Raw genomic sequence first — 25,501 nt, 5'->3', positions numbered from 1 at the left:
AGGTGTAGTTGGTATTTTTGGTATAGATATCAGTGTGTCAGTATCAGAAATGACACAACCAAGTATATTTATTTGGTATTCGGTTCCATTCAACTACTGAATTACATTTGTCTCTGAATGTGACGTTTAAATGTATGTTGGTGTAGAAGTTGCGGGGCAGCTTGTGTGTGTGCATTGACCGGGTCAAGCTCCACCCAAGTGTGCGCCTGGTGAGGGCAGACTGCGGTCTTGTAGTGTGTCTGCTTAACGGAGCGAGAGAAAGACAGTGAGAGAGAGAGACCCCCCGCAGGCCCAGCCAAGCCACATCACACTCACCCTCAGCCCACCAAAACACCATTCATAAAGCCACATTGCCGTCCTCCACTGTTCCCCCCGCAGCCATTTTTTGATGAATGAGATCTCTGATTAATCTTTTATACGTCTGAGGCGCACTACTGTAAATACAGGGCCTGCTGCTGTGCCTTATGTCTCCAAGGCGGCTGAGATGGTACATGTCAGAAATAAAAAAATGCTTTAAAATTGAGGTCTCGCAGCCTCTACAATTGGGGAACACAAAGGAGTCTTTCAGGGGTTGGATATGCAAAGTGCTGACCACATGAGCGCAACCAGAGAGACAGTAGTGAAACTCTGCTTAAAAATTTGGCCAAAAATGGTACATAGGTCCACAGCATAATGGCAAAGGCTTTACAGATCATTTTAATAGCAAAGAAAATGATAAATAATGATGCTTTCAAGCAATTCAAGCAGCAGTGGAGTGAAAATTTGCACCATATGGAACTAATCCATTGCCTTATGTGCGACTTTAGACAAGCAATTTGTAATCACTGTTTATGCTGAGTATCAAGAGGGGGATTTAGTGCCCACAAACATCTCCAGTATAGGTTTGATACTACTTGAAACACAGGGAACCCTCGGGACCTCTTTGGCCTTCAGAAAAGGACTAAATTCATTGGACCTAAAAAATACTGTCATTTACTTGATTACCTCCTTAAATTTTGGATGCAAACAAAAGAGGTAAATTCCTGAAATGCTGAGCAGAAAAAGTAACAATCTCCATGGCATCTAGGTAGACATAGCTAGGTGAGCCCTGCGATTGGTTAGGACTTTAAGAGCTGAAGAGAAGGCCTGATGTCTTGGATTAACGGCAGCATGAGTATATAACTGAGGAATCAACCATTCATGCTCTGATTTCTAATAGGGGGAGTAATTTGGTGAGAAAAAAGGTCACTGTAGCCTTCTGGACGTCTTAGATACCTCACTGACTGAACACAAGCAGCTGTCGAATCAGTGAGTTGTTAGAAATGGAAAACAGCGGCGGCGGTTTTACACCAGCCTCTCTACTAAAGAGAATGTTTGTCACAAACTTCAACTCTGTTTAGTCAGAACTGACAAAAGGCGTCTATGCAAGTTGCTGTAAGCTGATCACTAACAAACCTCTGCAGTCCCATGGTGATGCTAGAATGATCATAGAGGTGGGAAACTCTAACTGCCTAAAGCGACAGCATCAAAGTGCAAAGTATAACCAAAAGATAGTGGAGTTCACTGCCTGGGAATGACAACCCATTCTCTGTTGTTGAGGACATTGGATTGCATGACTGTAATCATTTTAGTACGTAAACTGTTTTTGTTTATTGTCAGCTTTTCTCAATTTTCGTTTACTTTTTCGGCCCACTGTGGGTGGAGTTTTGGTTTTCGACCAAGGGTTTTTGTTTCGGTGCATCACTAATTGGTAGACAGATTGATAGAAAGACCACTGGTGACCGGGCAATGATAGGTGTCTGACCTAATAACTGTCTTCTTTAAGCCAGAGACAGTTTTTGGCATAATTTTAACCCCAGTTTGCCCCTTCTGACATTTTTTTTTTGGCAATTGAAAATGATGGTAATAGGAGGCCTCCCGTTATTTTCAAACAAGCCAAGGTGATGTCAGTGATGTAACTTAACAAGTGATTTAAGTCATAGCCAATAAGAGAAAAAAGTCAGTTTCATAGTTTAATTTCACGTAAGCGTGCTGGTTCGTGGTAAAATGCTTCTCCAGTTTTCGCAGATTAGAATTGACGCTTTGTGTCACATGATAACAGCAACTTTTTTATACAGCTGAAGTAGCTGAAACTCGTTATGTGTATGATACACTCTCTTCACCTGTAGAAGACTGACATTCCGTGACGTTCCTATACAGGTAGGCCAAGGTGGTGTTAGGAGTCTTGCCCAAGGACCCTTATTGGTATAGTGTAGGGTGTTTGCCCAGGTGGGGATTGAACCCCAGTCTACAGTGTAGAAGGCAAAGGTGTTGACCACTACACTAACCAACCACCGAGACCTACCTAGCTATCTAGGAGCAGCTCGATGTTAATTCATGTGTCCCAGTTCCCAAATTTGAACGCCAGTTTCCTTTTAAATGAGCGTTTCACCGTCACAAAGCTAGAACGACTGTGGCTTTAGGGCGCCTGTGATTGGTCAAAACATTCAACAGTGTCCAGTCACCGTGGTGACCACACTGAAAGTCCATTCACAAATAATTCACCTGGATAAAATTTCTGCTTTAAACACTATCATAACTGGCTAAATCTGATTCTAAAGGCAGCCGTATTGTTATCCTAGCTTCACTCATAGCCTCAGTTTTTATATTGCTGTCAGACAAAGCGAACTACATGCTATAGATTTACCCGCTGGTGTCATTTAGTGTGAGCTAGCACACCTGTCTCTCAGTGCGCCTCTGCCAGGTGGGCCTTCTGATTCGAATTCCGCTTATGGACCCCCTTTTGTTCATCAATCACCGGCTAAATCCGTCTGTCAGCCCAATCTAATGCTTATCAAACCCGCGGAGCGCAGGCGGTGCTGGAGCTTCTGCCTTCACTCTGACATTTAAACATGTTCCCACGCAAAGTCTTATTAGCGGCCTGTGTGCAGAACCTCGCGAGTTGCTGACCTTAGGAAAGTGGATTAAGTCATCAGGACCCAGAGTGACCGGCCCTGCCGAAAAGATATTGCCGCCTGTGCTGTGATTGACTGTTGACATATTGAAGCTCTGGTATGAATAAAGTGCTTTTTATTGAAGCTCAGGAATGAATAAAGTGCTTTTTTTCTGAGGCCTTTTCTTTTTCTGTAATGTGTTTGCTGAGGCATACACCAAAGGATACGATGCCCAAAATGAGAACTGAATAGATAAGCATCTGCTTCTTGCCTTATTGTCTTTTCTCTGCTTTGAAACCTTGATTTCTAAGTGCAAATTGAGGCATAGTCTAAAATGGCACCGGAGATTTTTCCCATTGTGGAGTACCGTAATATAACCTACAGCTGCTTTCTGATTGCAGTGGTTGCGTTCAAGTGTCATTTTAGCCCCCACTAATCACATATTTGAGACTTTTGCTTTTTACATTTATCCACTGCATTCAAAAAGCTTTCCACCTCCAATGTAGATACAATTTTTACTCTCTCCCCCTCTCTCCCCCTCTCTCCCTCTCTCTCTCTCTCTCTCTCTCTCACTCCCTTTCTCTCTCCCCCGTAGCGACAGTGGAAGCTTTGCTCTGATCTCGTCTCCTCCAGCGTCACAGGAGCCTGGAGTGAGAGAACGTCCTCAGAGCACCAGAGAGAGAGAGTAAGAGTGTGTGAGAGAGAGAGAGAGAGAGAAAGAGAGAGAGAGAGAAGGGAAGTGAGCAAGTGGTTGAGAGAGAAAAGAGAAAGGGATAGAGGGGGGTAGAGAGAGGAAAGGACGAGAGAGAGGCTGAGAGAGGCTGTGAAATAGTGAAAAAGAGAAGAGGAGGGTGGGTGAGAGAGTGAGAGTGAGAAAGAGAGAGGGAGGGAAGCTGAGAGAGCGAGCGAGGGAGAGAGTGAGAGAGGGAGAGAGCTCGGAGGAGGGAGGCTGAGAGAGCGGGCGAGGGATATAGAGAGAAGGTGAGAGAGAGAGCGAGGAGGTGCTGCATCAGTTAGCTGCAGCAGTCCGAGGACAGCGGCGGCAGCAGCAGTTTAAACGGCGCTCCACTGCTTGTCCATTGTCCGACTGGACAGCGCTCTGTCCGCCCACAGCAGCAGCAACCCAGCGGGGCAGGAGGTCACAGGACAGTTGGAACTACTGATAACCTTCTGTTCTTCTCCAGGACGTGCTGACCCTCTCTCCATCCTCGTGCGGGACCTCTGTCTTATTTTTCTTGCCAGGCTTGCTCTCTTCTCAGGAACTGTCTGGATTTCGGCGGCTCCTGGAGAGTCATGGGGCTCGGGGAGAGGGGCGCAAGGACAGCGTGGCGAGAGAGCGTCCCGAGCCTAGTGTGGAGACTAGTGTTAGTGTGCTGTGGAATCCACACTGTTCACGCTCAAACCTCAGGGGACAGCAAGTCACTCTACTTCTGGGAGACAGGTACAGAACGGGGCTATTTTTGTCCTAAATAACTCAGCAAGTGGCATAGATTTAAACGCTCACAGTGGAAAGGGTTATGTTGCATGTTACTCATTATGAAGAACTGGCTTACATGTGGGACTCATACGAGTTATACTCCCCTTAAAGTGTGGCTATTAACATCAGATTTCATGATTGCTTCCACGTTTATGATACACATAGATGTTATAAGCAGAGTTCTGGAGGTTGAGCTGTGCATGCTTTGTGATGAAGGTATTGGGGGTTGCTGTGTAGTTTTATTTCTCCATTGTTCTGACATGCATAGATATTGTTACCAGGTCCTATAGGTTAAACTGTGCAAGCCTTTATGAAGATGCAGCTGTTTCTCCACAGTAAAGATATGCGTAAATATTAGTAGATTTCAATAGATTTAAATGTGCATGGTCCAGTGAAGGTGATAGAGATTGCTGGTTGTGTATCTCCATAGCAGATAAGCATAAATATCATTTATAATGACTTTGAGTTCAATGTGCATTGCTCTGTAGTTTTTCGTGGCCCAATATTGAGAGAGTGCTGTAGTACTGTGAATGCCTTTCATGAAGGTAGTAGGGCTTTCTCTGTAGTTTTATATCTGCTTGCTTTTGATATGTGGAGATATTGCATGTAGACTCTACAGCTGGATAAAATAAGCATGCTTTTGATTAAAATGATGGGTGCAGCTCTATTTTTAAATAAGGTTTTATGGTGATCCAAGAAGAAACACCCTGGTTCAGGAGGAGATCCTGATGTTTGTTGCGTCTTCTTTCCTTATTTGTTATGTCTTCTTTCTGTCGGCTGGCCAATTTGTTACCGGTTAGCGAGAGCACACGCACGGTTTGGTCTTTCCTTCTGGCCGGCGTGCTCTCAAATCGATGCGCCCTTGTCTCTACGCTCATGGGTTTTTTAAAAGAGGATGGAGCTGAGTAAGGAGATTAAAGGGGACGGGATTTATGCTGTGAAAACAAGCCGGGAAAGAGGCCGAAGAGGAAAGAGGAGCATGGTGGGGGGGCAAACTTAGCCTGCTTAGCATATTTCCCCCTCCATGTCACAGTAATTACACATCACCCTCCTATCAGGCACTTACACACATGTCACAAAGAAGTAAATGGTGTAAAACATGGCAGTGGATTGGGAAACACTTGTTCCTCATTTCATGCCTGTCAGAGATTGCGCTGTTTAATTGCGTGATAGTACTGGAGCAGCGCGGGGACAGGTGTGCCAAAATCCACACTCATTTCCTCCAATATCAGGATGAGGCTGGAGCTTCCAGACAGCACCATAATATTATTGCACATCTGAGAGTGCTCAAGGCAGGCAAAGGCAGTTTTGACTTATGATGCTCCGTATGCATAATGAATCCGGCGGAAGCTGGGCTTGGGCTCCAAACTGCAGGGAATTGGCTCATCTCTCTTTTATTGGTTTCGCGGAAATACAATATATCAGCCGCCTCTCGTCGATGGAGACATTTAGAGAAAATGATCGCACTCGTGCTCTTCTCAGCATCATTCAAGTGGTGTATAAGAAAAATCAGTTTTCTCAATTGAAAGCTTTAGAGGCAATTGGCTGCACAGAGACTATTCGAACTCTCTAACTTTACTGAATGCTGACCATGAGCCATGAAAATACTCCATGTAGCTCATTTGAAAGCACACATTCCAGTGGCAAACACTGTATACTGTGCTCATATCTATACTGTACCAATATACTCCACTGCACCATGTGCTAAATTGCACTCAAAACCACCATTAATTAATTAATTAATAATGCCATGGATTAAATCGTGTGAGTAGGTGTTTGTCCTCTGCTTCTGGTCGAATTTTTCCCCCCTAATCAGCCGTTGCTAAAAGCACAGAGGCCCTGTTGAATTATCACAGGAAAAAATCTTCCTATTGTTCAGGGCAAATTACTCCCAAGACAATCTCAGACTCACACAGCTGAGCTTTTTATTATCCATAAACAAGCACAGGCTGTAGGATGGCCGCTACTACTTGTGTCCATTTGTCCAACAGCAAGTCAGATTGGTTATTACAATTTACTTAACAATTGGGGCAGTCGGAGAAAAGGTGTTTTCGGCCTGCGGTTTAGCGCCAGTGAGCTTCTATTGCTTTTTAGCCACTTTAGCATCAAAGCTTTAAAGTCCCAGGGAACACAGAGCAAAATATTGAAGTTAAGTTTGTGGGATGCAAAACTTGAGTGCTGTATTAAATCTCCAGCAAGGCTTGAATAAAAATGATCAGATGTGAATGTGATAAAACACGGCTTAAAAGCGGCTGAGAACTCTGTGGGCGTGGCTAATGAGCAGTTTGATTGACAGCTCTCTGTCCAATACTCCTAGCCTGCTCTGCCTCTCATACAGACCTGAAATCATTATCTGGCTTATGTGACAGTAACTGGACGAAAAAGTCATTGACGAACAGATGTGCAGATGGACGAATGGCTGAACAGATGGACAAGGCAACCGTTCGAAGGACTGGACAAAAAGACATAGCGATGAACGGACAATCTGATGGACCAAGCAAAGCGTGAATGACAGCACAGATGAATAAACAATGTTTGTTTATGGAGGAAAGAATGGGCGACAGGTGGCTACAGACAGGTGGTCTGGCTTGGTAGTGTTTGGTTATGCTGGGTCTTACTAAGTTTCTCTGACTCTGAAACTGGGCAAGAGACCTCAGCCAGGTGATTGATCAGGGGAATGCTTACAGGAGCAATACCCAAGATTTGGACCACCAGTTTACATCCAGAGGAGAGAAATATGCTTTGGTCATTGGAACTATGTTTGGTGGGGGGAAAGATGTACATTTGATTTTTCACTTAACTATTTCTTTAATCATCAGAACCTTTTTTTTTTTTGCTTTACTCCCCTCGTTCTTTTCCTCATGTCAGCCAAGACTTCAAGGAACCATCCAGCCAAGCAAATATTGAACCCGTGAACACCCGTAATGAGGGCATGTGAGAAAGTGTTAAACTTCATGCTTAAAATCAAACTGAAGTGTATTCCTCAGAAACTTCTGAATGGTTCTTAAAATGCCTGGTGAATTCTGAGGGGATCGATTAATCGATTGATGACGCAAATATCACCAGCGTCCGGTTTTAAATCTCTGTTCCAGACAAAACAGCCACACACCTCATTAGTTCTCCCTAGGGAAGTGACCATGTTAACATAGAAGAGCCGGTCAGTACCTCTCAAGTGCGTTAGCCCTCCCTTGCCTGCCATATGAATTACTCCTTAGTGGAACAAGCGTGCCCTTAGCTTGCTATCTGGATCTGAGGCCAGGATTTTCCTGTGTGGCTTTTAGTGTCTCTCTTTCTCAGTAGTGCAGCATTTTCATCCATAGTGTTCATTCACTGGCTCAGAGGGTCATTCATTGGGCCAGAGGTTTTCGTGTCTCTATAGAAACGCGGCTGAGTTTTTTACATCGAATAGATGCAGAGAGTGTTTACGGGGGACTGATGTGGTAGCATCTTTACAGGCTTCTACTGGTTCTACCAAGAAGCACTTAGACCACAGCTGATGTTAAGTAAGCCCTTCGAGTGTCATTTCGTCATTCCTTATCGTAATGCATACAATACAAAGATTAGCCCGGCAGCATGCAGGCTAGGTTGTAAAGGGATTAACGCTTTCGCACCTCATCAGGTTTTGTTCCTCAAGCATTGGAAGAAGGAGATAAATTAAAGACGAGTGAAGCTCTGTGCTCTGAGTGCGCATCGTTTCGCTTAATACTTATCCATCATTTTGTACACAGACTATAGAGATTACATGCAGTCACCCGTGTCCCTTGATCGTGCAAGTCCTTACGGCCTCGCCGTCAAAGCTGCTCACAATTCGCACCACATTAACTCGCTTATAAGCCTTGTTAGGGGAGCTGGTTTGTGCAGGCTGACTTCTAGTAGGCACACAAAGGGCTTTCCTCACTGGCTTAGTCATCTTTCTGTTACTCCCAGTCTTAAGTTGTAGGGCTAGAAGAGGCAGGCTTAACATGTTTTTCTGTGGTTTAGCATAGAAGTCTAGTTCTTTGTCTTAGACCATGGAGACCCAGCATATTCTTTTTCACAGGCCTATGTGGGTCTAGCACATTTTTCTCTGGCTTAGTTCTTTCTTTCATTCTTTCAGAATTTATCAGCCAACTGTGACCTCCGCATTTAACCCATCCGTGCAGTGAAACACCCACAAACATGCACACTTCTGAACACACACACTAGGGGGCCGTGAGCATACTTGCCCGGAACAGTGGGCAGCCCTATCCACGGCGCCTGGGGAGCAATTGGGGGTTAGGTGCCTTACTCAAAGGCACTTCAGTCATGGACTGTCAGCTGAGGGAATCGAACCAGCAACCTTCCGATCACAGGGCTGGTTCCCTGACCTCCAGCCCATGACTGCCCCATAGCATAGCATAGAGGTCTAGCATGTTCTCTGTCATAGTATGTTCCTTGTCTTAGACCATGGAGACCCAGCATGTTCTCGGTTATTGGCTGTGGAGGCCTACCATATTCTTTGTCGTTGGCCTATATGGGTGTAGCACATTTTTCTCTGGCTTAGCACAGAGACCTCGCATGTTCTCTGTGATTTTTAAAGCCAATGTTGTGACTGCAATTTAAATTGTGATTACTTTCCATAAATTAAGGTCCAGACTCATTTTCTCTGGCCAAGATGACAAGCATATTAACTTTTTTGGCTTGAGGCTTGAGCACTAAACACTAGACACAAAGTACACTAGTACACAAAGTACTAGACACTCGTTTACTTGTTCCTCTGTTGCCATGTGTACATCATGCAGGCACTGATCTCACTTATCTACAAGCACTTTACAAGCTCCAGGTCATGGGGTTCAATTTACCTCATCTACAACTTGCTGTTGATGATATAAGCTGTAATTAGAATCAGTGCTCTTTGAAAATTGAGCTCATTCGAATGGCGATTTTGGCCAAGTTTTCTCTGCATTACCATGGAGACCTAGCATGTTCTTCTCTGACTCAGCAACTGAAGTTACTGCACACAGTCAAAGTGCTAAAACGAGCGCTTGAGGACCATTTTAAGCGAGCCATAACAATTGAGAGGAGAAGCTTTTTGTCAAATAGCGAGTGGCTATCCATTCAGTTGGGATTCTCCCCACGGTCCACCGTAACCTTGTTCAGAGAAGTATGGATATAAATTCAATGGCATAGCAAATGAGCGCTTAATCTGCTGTGCGAATGGGGAAATAAATACATCCATTTCAGATGAGCAGATGAAGATAGCCGCAGTTTCGGTCCCGTCAGATCTCCAACTAATTTTAGCGAATGCATTTTAGTATAGCCCTTTACAGCCTTCATTTTCATCGGACCTGGAGGCAAGCGAACTCTCTGGGTATAATTGGTTGGCTAAAACTCCAGACCCTTGGCAACAGCTTTCAAATTAAGACGTGCCTACAAGCTGAAAACTGTTTTTTTGAGTTCATTATTCCCCTAGATATTTTCAAATGGTACTTTTTCATGCTGTGAAATATATTCCTCCTGTTTGATTGAGTTCATTAACTACATTTCAAAGAGAGAAGTTTTCCTCTGTATTTGAAGTAGCTGTTCATTTTTACCTGAACATTGTCCTTTATCAAAAAGGCACACATGGTTTGTGATCGAAAAGACTCGCAACAAGTGGTCCTTCAGTTTCCATCGCTCGTTCTTCATGTTACAATGAAGACGCGCCCCAGAAATCTCCCCAAGGCCGGAGGTACAGGATGTGATGAAAGAAAACAATCCATCTTTGGTGGATTTATCACAGATATATCCCCAGCCCATTTACTTCTGCCTACATTATTAATCCCCAAAGGGCAAGATGATTATCACAGAGGGATAATTAGGACAGTCTCCTGAAATCACATTGTGTGCAGATAGTGAGCGATGAATAATATCTTTCATATGAACGCCTCCAATTAGGTTTCGGTGTCAATGGTCAAGCAGTACCGCCTAGATAAAACCCTTTTGGGATAGACGATGGGTTCAGGTCATTGTTTCATAATGATATTTCCTTCATATCGCTGCTGTCGGAACAAAACCTTGTGTCTCCATTTTTGTCGTTTTTCAGTTTTTGACATAATTTGAAAAGACCCGTTGTCCTTTACATTGTGTCTGAATTTCATGACGAATGGACCAAAAGAAACGGCCCAAAATGACTTTGAAAAAATTCTGGTTCTATTGACTTACATTTAAAGTAAGGTATATCTTTTGGTTCTCCTGTAAAGTTACCATTTTGGAGATACAAAGTAAGCGATACGTCACTATTGATACCAAATTCTACCGATAAGCCGCTACTTATATCTGAAAGTGCTGAACAGTGTAGTATAAAAGTGTATTATATTGCACTGTCTGTTCATAATAAGTCATTACAACAGGAATTAAATGCCACTCTTTCGAGGCATGATTGATGGCCTCTTCTCTCCTACAGCCATTGTATTTTACATTATAATCTCCCTGTTTCATAGCCAAAATAGTGCACTGAGGAGCTACTGAAGGTCATAGCATTCTTTTTTATGTTCAATTACATAATCCAGTTTTTCACTCCAAAACTAAGCTGCAGTATAATAGTTCAAAATCCGCTTATTATGGAATGGTCAGGCCTTTAGAAAGATGCACACGCTTTCCCAGGCTGGCTCCCCACTCGCAAAGTGTTTGTTTAATCTAAATGGTGGGGCTTACACTAAGACCAAATCATTACTGATACGGCAGTATTGCATGGATTATAGATTATTCTTGATCCATAAACTTTATTTAGTGTGACATAAGAGGATTGGCCTGTTATGTTTTATTTGAGATCTGGACAACATACGTTAATCGTGCATTTTCACATTTGTAAAGGCGCAAATGTTAAATGTTGTTTTTATATATTCAATTCCCAAACCCATTCTGGATCAGTCACCTCCCTGATTGGGCACTGTACACTCTCTGAAATAAATATGTGAAATGGTCACTGGGTCAGTGCCCCATTTTTCACTGTGGTGGGACCCTCAAGTGTCACCTTTGTGTCATTCGTTCCATTCACCTGTGCTTAGATCTCCAAACATCAGACTGGACTTGCACCACTGATGGGGCTAGTGGTCACACTAAACTAGGCTAACCTTAAGCTAAAAGCTGCCATTACCCCAAGAGACTGGCATTTCCTTCAATATGTCTCTAAGGTTCACTCCCTCAATAACAGCCTCTTATATATGCTCTATAACGGACTACATGGCAGAGGATGATTGCTTCATGAGCAGTTTTACTGCTGTTTGTCAACCCACACTGTCAACGTGTTGTTAATTTCTATCTTCTAGCGCACATACTATACATGGGTGCTACAGAGAAATTGCCTTGGGGTATTGGTGTCCTCGTCACTGATACTGATACTGCATTTAAGTGTCAGCATGAACATTTACATGTGAAATGCTCATTTTAAAACATTAAATTGTGGCTCGCACTTTGTAATACAATTTCGTACTTTTATAATGTTACATAAATACTTTGATAAACTAGAAATGGAAACAGATACTAATCCAAGGACAGTTTTGTGCATTGAACAGAGCATTGAACAGTGACACCACCATATCATGTCAAGTCAAATTAAGAATTTTGTGAATTGTTACCGCCCTACATCTGACACCAGTGTGGCAGAGAAAGTTTGTTGCTAAAGAACCTTAACAGACACATTAATCCTAAGATCCAGCATTATTACTACACCTCCCACTGAGTTGCATGCCTGATGGAGATTCTCAAGACACACTTTTCTAAGCGATCCATGCCACCCCTTGCCCAATCGACCTGCCAGTTCCATCACTACAAAGATTGCCAGAACCTCATAATTTGCCAGTTAAGCACCGAACAGATGGATGCATGTTCCCAAAGCATCTCAGAGTGCTGATGTAAGATTAGATTCATCCTTGTTTTTTTACCCACAGCGTTTTGATATAGGGCTTCTTCAATTAAGAGGCATTGGGCCCGCAGTGATCAAGCAACTCAAAGCAGGGATTTTGATCCAAGGCTAGTCTTGTCCACGTCACTTTGAAAGACAAAAGCTGACTGTAGATCAGTGCTCTTAGCTTTGATAAGTGCGATAAATATTGGCCTTGGTCTTCTCTCACCCTCTCGAATGTCTCCTAAAAGACAGGACAGAAGTACTCAGCACACTGACAGTGTCAGATGTAAGACTTCAACTCACTTCAATGTTCAGCAGCAGAAACTCTCTGCTCCCCCAGAGCTCCAAACAGAGCGAGTATAAAGGGATTTTTTTTTAACTCACACACCCGTGGCTCTCGCCCGACGAAGCGAGCCCCGAAGGCTGCAGCCACGCCATTCAAAATGTCTCCTTTTCATCTCCCCTGAGATGGAAGGCACCACTTCCAGTGGCCTGAAAGGAATGGAATCTGAGAGCTGTGACATTTATTAGTTGGCCAATCTAGCTGGAGTTCCTGTGGGTAATAATGCCATGGAAAGGACGAACAGGGTTATACATGCAGTTTCTTCTCCATGCTTCAGCAGTGCTGGCTCAAATGAGTGCAGTCTCCATAATGCTTTATAGCAAACTTGATAGTAACTGTAGAAATTCATAGCCATTGAATCTACAGCAACGTCAATGTTAAGCGCTTGGTCCACTATTGACTGTTGTACACAGACCAAATTAAAAATGCAGCCATCTGTTAAAAACAGGCCTGCTAGCCCACTCCAGCCGTGCTGCAGTGGACTTGAGAGTGATTTTTTTTTTTTTTAACAACAGATTAAAGCCCCTCCTGATGATGCAGCTTGAAGTTGGTAGGAACGTTTGAGAAACTACAACTTCTTTTGAGTGTATTTTTAGTTGGGGGCTGTTTTTATTTGAATTTATTTAATCTTTATTTATTTATTTCTGTTAACCGTGAACGCAAAAGGAATCTGAATAGCTAACGTTTCCACCAGGAACCTGAAAATGTTTGAAAACCTTTGTGTAGTCATAACTGTCCGTCATTATTACAGTGGATAGAATGGATTATTTAAATGACAGAACTCTAGGAAAGCAAGCTAAAAGCTAAAGTTTGTGATGTAGCCAGCTATTTATTGATATTGGGGGCAGTCGCGGGCTGGAGGTTGGGGAACTGGGCTTGTGACCGGAAGGTTGCCGGTTCGATCGCCAGCACCGACAGTCCATAACTGAGGTGTCCTTGAGCAAGACACCTAACCCCCAATTGCTCCCCAGGCGCCATGGATAGGGCTGCCCCCCGCTCTGAGCAAGTGTGCTCACTGCCCCCTAGTGTGTGTGTGTGTGTGTGTGTGTATTCACTAGTGTGTATGTGGTGTTTCACTTCACGGATGGGTTAAATGCGGAGGTGGAATTTCCCCGTATGTGGGATTAAAAAAGTATCACTTATCTAGATACCGATGTTCGACGTCTTTACCTGCTTTCAATGAGTAAAAAAACATCCATGTTGTCCATTTTGTGCCAAATATACACAGAGTTTTTACTATTTAAGATTTTATTTGTCAGCCAAGGTGAGAGTTACCTTAGTGTTTGGTTACATTTGCTGGTCTATAGTTCAGTGTATAGAATTCAGATTTGGTTGACAGTTAGTTTTCCTAACACATGCTGGGCATAGTAGTTAAGGAACATTGAAGAACGTAATATGGACGATGAATAATTGTTTTTGTTAATTATTGTAGCGTCAGCGAAGAGGAAGACACAGGACTCTTATTAAATGCAACACCAAGGGAGATCCGCCACTCAGCTTTGCTGGCGGACACTAACTACTCTACAGCGCCCGCACAGAATAGCACCATTAACACGTGCACATCGTTAAGCTAAAAACACAACTGCTTTACAATGAAATTCTCTGCTGTGTTAGCAGCGACTCCTCCCGTTACCAGTAGCAGGACACCATGTTGCCCTCCCCCTTTAAAGGTCAGCTGTCCTAATGACCTCACAGCGTCCTTGGGGTGTGCAGAACCAGCCCCCCATGTGCCGTGGGGTACACATTCCTCGGCCATGCTTGTACCCCTAGTCCTCGCTCATGGCCACGTCCGCTTCAGCCCTCCAGCTTGTGGCATCAATTCTCGCATCACTGGGGGCGGTGACAACAGCAGTGACACTCCCCCCGTTTCTTCTGATGCCCACCGCACCGTCAACGCCAACAAGGGTGCTGCCCGTGTGCACTGGAACCCAGGTTCTCGGCCTGGGCCATCCTCTCCGCCAGTCTCCTTGGGTTTCCTCTCCAGTTTGCTGTGGAGCTCAGTTCTGACACAATATTAAACATTTTAAACTTGGTTATGGGCCAGAATGTGCCTTTAAAAATAATGTCAAAAAGGGTTCTTTGGAGCAATGCTGTAGAAGACCCAGTAAAACCTTTCACATGTGTTTTTTTTTTGTTTTTTTTTTAAATAACTGCTCCTGTTAATGAGATGTGCAACGTTTAAAGAACCTTTTACACAGGTTAAAGATTCATACCAAGGGCCGTTTTGGAACCTTTATTTTTAAGATCCAGCAAGGTTTCTCAATCTTTTGGTAAATGGCAGTAAGTCTACCCTAATTGGGGCATTTGCTTTGGGTGTCTGATTTCATTTCCTCCAGAGCACACGATGAACCCACGGGACGAGTGACCATGTTTTGTCTTTATCCGTCCAGCAAGAAGGAAATGGTAATTTTGCCATTTAGCCACTGGAGAGTGGCGCGATAGCTGCTGAGGTGACTGATACGATGTCCCAAAGCTCGGCTTGAATGGACGGGCTCTTCCAGAACAGCATCCCAGTGGCCTGGAACATGGCAGGATCTGTAATGTCAGTGTCAGCCGTGCTCCAGCTAATCGTGTTTGACAGGCTCCTGGATTAGTCAGCCATGGCCAGATGGCCTCAGGATGGCCAGGCCTTCACAGCAGGCAAGCAGTGGGCATCATCTACTTCGGTCCACTTTATCTCTCTCTGATGTAGGGGTGGGCAATGTGATTATATGTCAGCGTTATTAATTACGTCATGTTATGCTATTCTAAGTATTCCATCAGTGCTTAATAACTGCGTCTATATATAAAAAGGATTTAGACCAACTGTAGACAGCCTGTAAACAACAACCACCACTGTGGAATAACTGCATAAGTTGATGTCTAGGCTTTATAACATCATTTCATCGTACATACAGTTTCTCTGGAGTATTTCGAGCATTCCAACTCATTCGCAAACCTCCAAAAAGTGGAATATCGTGATGCACGTTATGTATTGTGAAGATGCAATGATGTATTTCTTTCGCCACATCACCCACTCTGATTCTGTCATTATCACTCTGTATATCTCCTGTCAATCTCTCACAGGCTCAATCTGAATATCATTATATCTCTTTCATGCTTTCTCTCACTCTCTTATTCTTCCGCACACAGTTCTGACAAAAATAATCGTTGCAATTATCATAGTCACGGCTATAATCTCAGTATAAATGTTTCATAAGGTTTCATACGGTCTGATTACAGATCCCTGCCTTTGAGGACAGACAGCCTGACTGACTGACTGACAGTGTAGTCTAGTCTGGAGTGGGTATAGTTATACTGTGACTAGGTGACACAAGCACAAATTGACACTAAAACACTTGCAATTCTGTGCAAAAGTCATAGACCACCTGTCATTTTTTAAAATTCCCAGTCAAAATAGATATAAAGAACAATGGGCCTTATTCACCAACTGTTCTCAAGAAGAAATGTCTTCTTAAAATCCACCGATGTGTGATGGGGAGCGAGGAGGCAGACGCACATGCTGAGATAAGCAAGATTTATTAAGGGCAAATCCAGGGTCATAGTCATAACAGTCCAGGTTCAAGTAGCCAATACAGAGAGATCGTGGGGCAGACATGACAGACACCAGAATTAATTAAACAGAACAGATCAAACACCACAGCAGATAATACCATCAACACAGACAGAGATTCAAACCAAGCACTAGACTAATGAAAACACAGGGTTTAAATACAAGAGGGCTAACGAGGGTTCACAAGACACAGGTGGAAACACAGGTGAGAATAATCAGGGGAGGAGTCACCAAAACAAGGGGCCGGACTAGGAAACCAAAACAAATGCACACGGAAGATCAAAACACAACACGAACACATGGACAGGACTGGGAGGGGCCAATCGTGACACGGTGCAGTTTTTTCATGAAGATGGTGACGTTCACCAGTGTTTTCTTATTTGGGATTCGTTCTTAGGTTAGAACAGAATCTAGTCTATGAGCCATAATGCTTCCTAAAGGCTCTAGGGACGAGGATAGTGTTTTGTTTAATGCATGTGCGTAATTTTTTAAATGTATATGGTTAAATGTTATGTTAATCCAATTGCTTTAACTTAATGCATTGGCTTTTATACTATGCAGAGTTTTTCACCGAGGTCACGTGACCCACATGTTTTTTTATTTGTTGCATTTTTCCTTTAAGAAAACGAAGGAGCCGCAGGGTTTTCTGACCGTGTCGTCGTGTCACCGTGCTGTGGACTAAGTTTAGATTAGGGAACATATGGAACTAGGACACAACTTCAAATATCTTGGGTCAACCATCCAGAGCAATGGACAGTGTAGAAAAGAGGTGAGGAAGAGGGTGCAGACAGGATGGAGTGGGTGGAGACGGGTGTCAGGGCTGATGTGTGACAGAAGGACAGCAGCAAGAGTGAAAGGGAAGGTTTACAAGACAGTAGTGCGTCCTGCTATGATGGATGGTTTGGAGACTGTGGCTCTGTATAAAAGACAGGAGGCTGAGCTGGAGGTGGCGGAGATGAAGATGCTGAGATTTTCGTTGGGAGTGACAAGGCTGGACAAGATTAGAAATGAGCAGATCAGAGGGACGGTGAAGGTGGAGCAGTTTGGAGATAAAGCCAGAGAGGCCAGGTTGAGATGGTTTGGACATGTGTTGAGGAGGAATAGTGGATATATTGGGCAAAGAATGTTGGAGATGGAGCTGCCGGGCAGAAGGAGAAGAGGTAGACCTCAGAGAAGGTTTATGCATGTAGTGAAGGTGGACATGGAGATGGTTGGTGTGAAAGTAGAGGAGGCAATGGATAGGGCAAGATGGAGGCAGATGATCCGCTGTGGCGACCCCTAAAGGGAGCAGCCGAAAGAAGAAGAAGAAGATGGAACTAGGACACAAATCTGTTAAGCTGTATTTTTGTTTTGCAACTGAAATGGAGTAATAGAGTCAGGAACTGTATCGAAGATTCACTCGGTTCTGGTTACGCGGCTCAGCCTGTGGTTTCGATTTTTCTTAGCACCTTTCAAATTAAGAAAAAATAAGATACCGGAAAGAGTCCCAATGATTTTTCAGGAGATATTTCAACAACCCGCTAATCCACTAAAACTGGATTACAAATACCGTTTAAAGATATATTGAAAATGAGATTCCTAGCAACCACCTGCAAGACCAGGCGGAGCACTTTAAGCTTTCATCTTTGAGAAATGCAAGACAATCAAGCTCCACTTTTACTTCAGACCTGAAAAAGACAAAAAAGAAGATACTGGTGTTCTCAAAACAATGCACTGACCACCCAAGAGTCCAGACCGCAACATCACTGAATGTGCTTGTGATTACTAGAAGACTGAACTTTGGAGGTGTGGAAAAATATGCCTGCAGATTTCTTTAACAAACTGAAAGTGAGCCTCCTGAAAAGAGCGGAAGCTGTAATAGAGGTCCAGAGTGGACACAGTAAATACTGAAAAACATGATATTATATTTGGTAGTTGAGGCTTCTGAGTAATTTTCTGTTAAATATACATTTTCTTCTTTTTCTAGATGCTGCAAAAAGAGTAACTTGTACTTAATGGTCATTTTGACTGGAGAGTAAATCAATGAAGGCCGGTCTTTGACTTTTGCCAAGTACCGCAGCTGCTGGTCGCCCCAATAGGGGTCACTCATTATGGAGTGACTGTCACAAAACTGGGATTTTCATACCGCTGTGATAGAATGAGAGTTTCCATTTCAAATCAAATCTATATTATTGGTATCTTTTCATATAAAATTATGAAGAGGCAGTGACCTTTTTCTGGCCTGGGCAGACCAGCAGTGGCTAAACATACACACTTACAAATGATGGTTCTTTAAGGGTTCTTTAGTAAAGTAAATTGTTCTAAATCGAACCATGAGCACTCAAAGAAACCTATGCATGATTAGGGTTCTTTGCATCATGAAAGGGTTCTTCAGATTGATGGAGAATGTGCTGTAGATGGAAAAGGATTCTATTGAGCACCAAATGGCTCATGTATTATAACAAGCCTAACAATGTCACAATAGAAGAACCCTTTTTGGTGCTATACAGAACCATAAACAACATATTATCTGTCAGTCTGAAGAACACTTTCATCATGCAAGAACCATGCAAATGGTTCTTTGGGTGTTCGTGGTTCCATATAGACAACACTATAACACCTGAAGAACCATCTTTCTAAGAACGAAAACTCTAGTAAACTCACTCGGGTGGTACCATCAAGAGTATACGCACGAAAAGATGGTTCAATGGTTCTTTAGTAAAGAAAATGGTTCTGTAAAGAACTATGAACACTCAAAGAACCCTTTAATCATGCAAATCTTGTAAAAGGATGGTTCTAACACCCAAAAGGGTCCTTCTATTCTATATTCTATTCCAGCTTGGTTCTATATAAAGCCATCTATAGTAAGGTCTCCAGGAACACTTTCATGAAGCAGAGAACCTTTTAAGCATGCAGAGGGTTCTTTGAGTGTTCATAGTCTTTTATAGAACCATTTCCTTTACTAAAGAACCCTTGAAGAACCATCTTTTTAAAGATACATCTGCAGTATCTTTAGTTAAGGAACAGTTAGTTGCAGTTATACACTGACACTGTGTCCACTCACTGTCCACTCTACCCAATACGTAGCTCATCTCTTGCTGTATAGTATGATCACAGGACACTGTTGGCTGGACATTTTTGGTTGGTGGACTATTCTCAGTCCAGCAGCAGCACTGCTGTGTCTGATCCACTCAGACCAGCGCAACACACACTCACACACCACCACCACGTCAGTGTTACTGCAGTGCTGAGAATGACCCACCACCCAAATAGTGCCTGCTCTGTGAGGGTCCATGGGGGTCCTGACCACTGAAGAACAGGGTAACAGAGTATCAGAGAAACAGATGGACTACAGTCTGTAACTGTAGAACTACAGAGTGCAGCTGTACAGTAAGTGGAGCTGATAAAGTGGACAGTGAGCGTAGAAACGAGGAGGTGGTCATGATGTTACGCCTGATTGGTGTATATTTTCCACGTTGTATTGACTCCACACTCTGGTCTCGTCTTCAGTCTGTCTTCAACTTCTGTTTTAAATAATTAGCACAAATATGGACTTTTCACCTGGAATAAACTCACCGAAGGCCTGTTGTTGTACCTTTGGGGGTACAGTGACATTGTTTATACCCTCTATTCTGCCCTTCGGCGGCTCAGCTCACAGTGATTGTACTTCGTGCCGCTGCTATCTTCATGCTCTGTGCTGCAGCTCCTCTGCATTCACACCCAGCTCCTCACGCACACGTCCAGAGCCTGCGCAATGGCCTCCGGAGCTAGGAGGAGTTTATTTCCTTCACTTCGCCAATTATAGCTCACCCCAGGCATCTGACACAAGCGCATGCCAGACAAGCCTTTAAACCCCATCTTCTTTGATTACTGCACTGCCTGTGCTCAGTTACTACTTCCGCGTATCTGCTTAAGCCCTAATTGACGCTCATGCTGCATGCAAGCTTTTGAAAATACATTCATTACAGCACATCAGTGATCTGCTGATTTTCCTGATGCTCAGTATGTCACTGGTGTCAGAAGAAAACCTCGTATCTCCAACATGGTAACTTTACAGGGGAAGGAAAAAAACCTACTTTATTTTCAATGTACGTCAATGGAACCAGACGTCTTTCCAAGTCATTTTGAGTCCTTTCTTTTAGTCCAATCATCATGAAATTTACAAACAATGTAAAGGACAACAGGCTTTTTCAAATTATCTCAAACACTGAAAAACGACAAAAACGAAGATACAAGGTTTTCTTCTGACAACAACGATATGTAAGTAAGCTGTAGCGAGGCTTGGCTGTAACCAATGAAACATAGCATGGCGTAAATCGCTCATTGACAAACTGTTCATTTTTAAAGGTATATACTGTATATTAATAATATTTATTCTACTGTTATATTGTGATTCTGCATGCTTACTGTCCAGGGTCCAGTATCCCTTGAACATCATAGTGCATTATTCCAGCTGCTGGACAGAGTGTTCAGTGTGATGCTCGCTCTACCATTTACGATCCATCTTTGAGCTCAAATGCGTTTGGGATAAAGCTCGCCCTAAATCGGGACTTCTTGGAGAATTCCAAGCAGGTTGCAGTGTGTGGTGGCCACACTCTTTGAAGATTTAGGAACACGGACAAGAATTTGGTCATCTGTGTGAAGTTTCCTGACTGAGCTGCACTCTTAGGGAACTGGTGGAACTGTCCAGTTCATAGCATTTCAATCTCCATGTATATGTTCAAGGTGTTATTGTATATAAAGTAATGCAAATCATTATAACGTGATTCCAAACCTTGGAACTGTAGTGTGGATGAAGTTTGCAGTCTGTAAATGAACTTATGGATAACAGGCCAGCTGACTCATTCCAGTCTAAATAAAGTGACCAGTGAGGCTACACTGTGGTGGGAGGTTGGGGTTGCAAGACAGGTGTCCAATCGATTGTGGTGGGCCAGCCTGGACAAAAGTCCAGAGCCTGATTTTTGATCCCAGCCCAGCCCTGCCAGTCAGAGAGTGATTAGTGGCCTCTCTCCACTCTGAATTCTTGTCCACTCTTCCCTCCCACTCGGCACGCATGCAAGGCCTCCTCTCCATCCTGAGCGAGCATGCGGCGGCTTTGCAGCCCGGCTTTAATGGAGATTGGGTTTTTCCGGCGAGGGGATTGGATTACATCGCTGTCACAGCTGTCAGTCACGGTACAAACCCCTCTACGCCATGGTGACAGCTGCAGCCATGGCAACGCTGCTGTGACGGCTGCCTTACATTAAGCGTTGCATCTTTTTGAGCTTCCTTTGCTCGCTTCTCTCTTGTACTCTCTCTCGCTGTGTCCTCCTCAGGGTGCCTGCATTCAGAGAATTTTGGGGAGACGAGGGTGCCGTTAAAATGTTAGCGGTTTTGCGTATGTGTGGGAAGCACCGTGTTATCCAGAAATTGCTGTAAACTGGAATTGAAATGTTCTCTGTGCCTCCGCACTTTTTCCATGACAACAGCTCACATGCTGTAGCTCATGCGAAGGCTGTGTGTGCATGAGGGAGATATCATGCTGTACAAGTGAGTACTGGTGTGATATTGGCTCTTATTATGGATTTTCTCACAAAAAGCCCAAAAATGCTAAACTAAACAACCCCACTGCCAAAGCCAATGACTCATCACGTCCAACCATTTAAAAGACAGGACGTGATGAACTTTTATCTGCTGCACTATAAAACATTTCACTGTAAAACTACAGTAAATTACTGGTTACTAGTTGCATTACTTTTACAGTAATTTACCGTATCAGCAGTAAAACCATAGAATAGTACTGTATTCTATGTGTGGACTGCACCACACAATTACCGCAGTGTGTTCTGCTGTACACTTATAAGCTGTAACTAAAATATATTCATCTCCTGTATTTTTACATAGCAGCCGTAAAAGTGATGCAACTCAGCAGCTTGTCATTTACTGTAAATTTCTCTTTAAGTGTGTATGAACATAGTCGTTCGACATGTTTTGTCTCAGATATGCATCTTTCGAACCAAAAACTTGGCAGTACCAATACATAATAACATTTTGTTAACACTTGTGTTCCAGAATTTAAATAGTCAAAATAATAAATAAATAAATAAAAGAGGTTTAAAACCTGAATCCTCACACACACACACACACACACACACACACAAATACAGATAATAATGAAAAGAAAATCATAATAATGAGTAAACGGGGCTTTAAACTTTGACATCAGGCCTCAAGTGTTCTTGAGAAAGATCTCAAGATAGTTCATCGCTAGCATTTTAAAATAAGTCTACCTTTATAAAGAGCTCATAAGGGGTGTAAAAATAGCTCGTTAACGTTTTAGTTAGGTCATGAAGACTTCGTTATCATTAATAAGCAGTGATAACACACTTCTCTCTGTCAGTAAATATCACAATCTGACGTTTGACAATATAAATGAATGTGAGTTCACTATTAGGCAAACAGGGCACTGTTGCTCTTTTTATCGATGTGTTGTAAATGCTTATTAAAGATTTTAAGGTCTTTGAGACTTTATAAACAACCATTAATAACCTCATTTTAAACCATTCATGAACCTTTTATGAGGGTGGTTTTATTAACGTTTTCTTAAACCACAGAATAATTGTGTGTGTAGATTCTGTTCTGACCTAAGAGCGAATCCCCGATAAGAAAACACCGGTGAACGTCAGAATCTTCGTGCAGACTGCGTGAAAAAGTGGGTTTTAAGAAAAAAATTCTTGAGGCCCAGTGTTATTATTACTATCCATGTTTTTTTATATACTAATAATATATTGCTTGTACGTTTATCATATCGTCCATCATATTAACATATTATCATACTGTCTGCGCAGTGTAAAATATTGTGATATGAATCAGAGTTGATATCACTCACCCCTAGTGTACATGTGTATGTAGGTCACTTGGATCTGCTGCTTCTTATCCCGCTGATGAGCCAAGGAGTGTATTTGCTGCAGTCCGTCCCACCGTCGTGCCCTCCCCTCACACACACACTCACACACTCTCACACACTCTGGCCTGATGTGAATCCACCCCCCCGCTGACAGAACGGTCTCTGGCTGGCTGCAGCATTTAGAGGATTAATATCATTAAAACCATCTCTCTCCTAACATGCAGCTTTGACAGAGTGCTTCATCACTGTGTGTGTGTGTGTGTGTGTGTGTGTGTGTGTGTGTGTGTGTGTGTGTGCGCATACAGAAATATGCAAAACTTCAGAGACCACCCTTCGTTTATTTATTTTCCAGTCAAAATGGTCTTTAAGTACAAGTTTTTCAGGAGACATAAATCACACAGACGCCTCAACAAATAAGAACAACACAGACGCCTCAACAAATAAGAACAACACAGACGCCTCAACAAATAAGAACAACACAGACACCTCAACAAATAAGAACAACACAGACGCCTCAACAAATAAGAACAACACAGACACCTCAACAAATAAGAACAACACAGACGCCTCAACAACTAAGAACAACACAGACACCTCAACAAATAAGAACAACACAGACACCTCAACAAATAAGAACAACACAGACACCTCAACAAATAAGAACAACACAGACACCTCAACAAATAAGAACAACACAGACGCCTCAACAAATAAGAACAACACAGACGCCTCAACAAATAAGAACAACACAGACGCCTCAACAAATAAGAACAACACAGACACCTCAACAAATAAGAACAACACAGACACCTCAACAACTAAGAACAACACAGACGCCTCAACAACTAAGAACAACACAGACGCCTCAACAAATAAGAACAACACAGACGCCTCAACAAATAAGAACAACACAGACGCCTCAACAACTAAGAACAACACAGACACCTCAACAACTAAGAACAACACAGACGCCTCAACAACTAAGAACAACACAGACGCCTCAACAAATAAGAACAACACAGACGCCTCAACAAATAAGAACAACACAGACGCCTCAACAAATAAGAACAACACAGACGCCTCAACAACTAACAACACAGACGCCTCAACAACTAAGAACAACACAGACGCCTCAACAACTAAGAACAACACAGACGCCTCAACAAATAAGAACAACACAGACGCCTCAACAAATAAGAACAACACAGACACCTCAACAAATAAGAACAACACAGACGCCTCAACAACTAACAACAACACAGACGCCTCAACAACTAACAACAACACAGACGCCTCAACAACTAACAACAACACAGAACATCAACAAAAACACTTAACATCACTGAATGTGTTTGGGAGTAGCTGGAAAGTGCGATCAACTTCTAAGATTGAACTTTGGATGTGTGCAAATCTAAAAAAATGGAAGCTGTAATAAAGGAAAAGAGTTGTGTGTAATTTGCTGGGTAACACTATGAATGTCATGTTTGTAAGCATCTATAATCACATTCAAAACCTGTTATAATGCATTCATAAGGCATCATAAACATGGCTATAAATATTTATAAAAATGCACTCCATGTTATAGCCATGCTTATTATGCATTATGAATTGTTAACATAATGCATTATAAGTACTGTTCATAACAATCTATAAGAGCTCATAAGCTGTTTTTGTCCACTCTAAGTAAAGTGTTGTGTACTGGACTAAAGCCTCCTCCAGGGTTTAGACTGAGGCTTCAAGTTGAAGTATTTACTGAAGGATTTACTGAAACACTAAAACACAATAAAGCTCATTACAGGCTTCAAATGTCAGAGTTTAATCTAGAGCAACATCAGAGTTTCACCCAATGAGGGAAAGTCAAGGTTCACCACTGTTAATGTGCACCACCGTTAGCCTGGCACTGACTTAACACTGCATATGCAATAGAACACAAGCAGAAATGAACATTACTGTACTGCAGTGCAGTGTAGTGTTACAGAGTGAAGGGTTCTAGCGCATTACGTTAGAACCAGTGAGGGAACAAATAACAATGACCGTTTGTAATGTATAATAGACATGGCTATAAAGGATAATTCAGTGTAATTAATTTTTAGAAATACTTAAAACCAAGTTTAAAATGCCTTATGAATGCATTATAACTTGTTATGAATGTACATATAGGTGCTTAGAAACATGCCATTCATAGAAAGTGTACCATTTACCATTTAAACTGGAAACTGAATAAACGAAGCACGATCTCGGACTGGGACGTTCAGCTTCGTGTACCTTGTGTGGGTGCGTATGTGCGCGCATGCTCATTTACATGCGGATGTTTGTGTTTATGGGCTGTTTTAGTTTCTCATACCATATGTGTGTGTGAGTGTCTCGGTGTGCGTTTTTATCCCTGGCTGTGTGTGTATAAGTGTTTATTAGGGTGGCCTCGAGACATTTGGCAGCTGGTATTTACAGGCCCACAGATTGTGGAAGAGACAGCATGCGGAGAGGTGAGAGTGTGAGAGAGAGAGA

The 25,501-nt window shown here is 42.8% G+C and overlaps 1 protein-coding gene across 3 annotated transcripts in view; it reads left to right on the top strand.

The window, feature by feature from the left end:
• The first annotated feature begins 3,883 nt into the window (after positions 1 to 3,883).
• The window catches only part of LOC108433870 (thrombospondin type-1 domain-containing protein 7A), a 238,224-nt gene continuing 216,606 nt past the window's right edge, over positions 3,884 to 25,501 (top strand). For all 3 annotated transcript variants that reach the window (XM_037534172.1, XM_017708707.2, XM_037534171.1), the window contains exon 1: positions 3,884 to 4,353. In XM_037534172.1, the coding sequence (XP_037390069.1) occupies positions 4,206 to 4,353 (148 nt within the window). In that variant the 5' untranslated portion in view covers positions 3,884 to 4,205. The remainder of the gene's footprint in view (positions 4,354 to 25,501) is intronic.

This window comes from Pygocentrus nattereri, chromosome 24, assembly GCF_015220715.1.
Source record: "Pygocentrus nattereri isolate fPygNat1 chromosome 24, fPygNat1.pri, whole genome shotgun sequence".
In the NCBI taxonomy this organism is placed as follows: Eukaryota; Metazoa; Chordata; class Actinopteri; order Characiformes; family Serrasalmidae; genus Pygocentrus; species Pygocentrus nattereri.
This window is presented reverse-complemented; position numbering and strand designations above follow the sequence as displayed.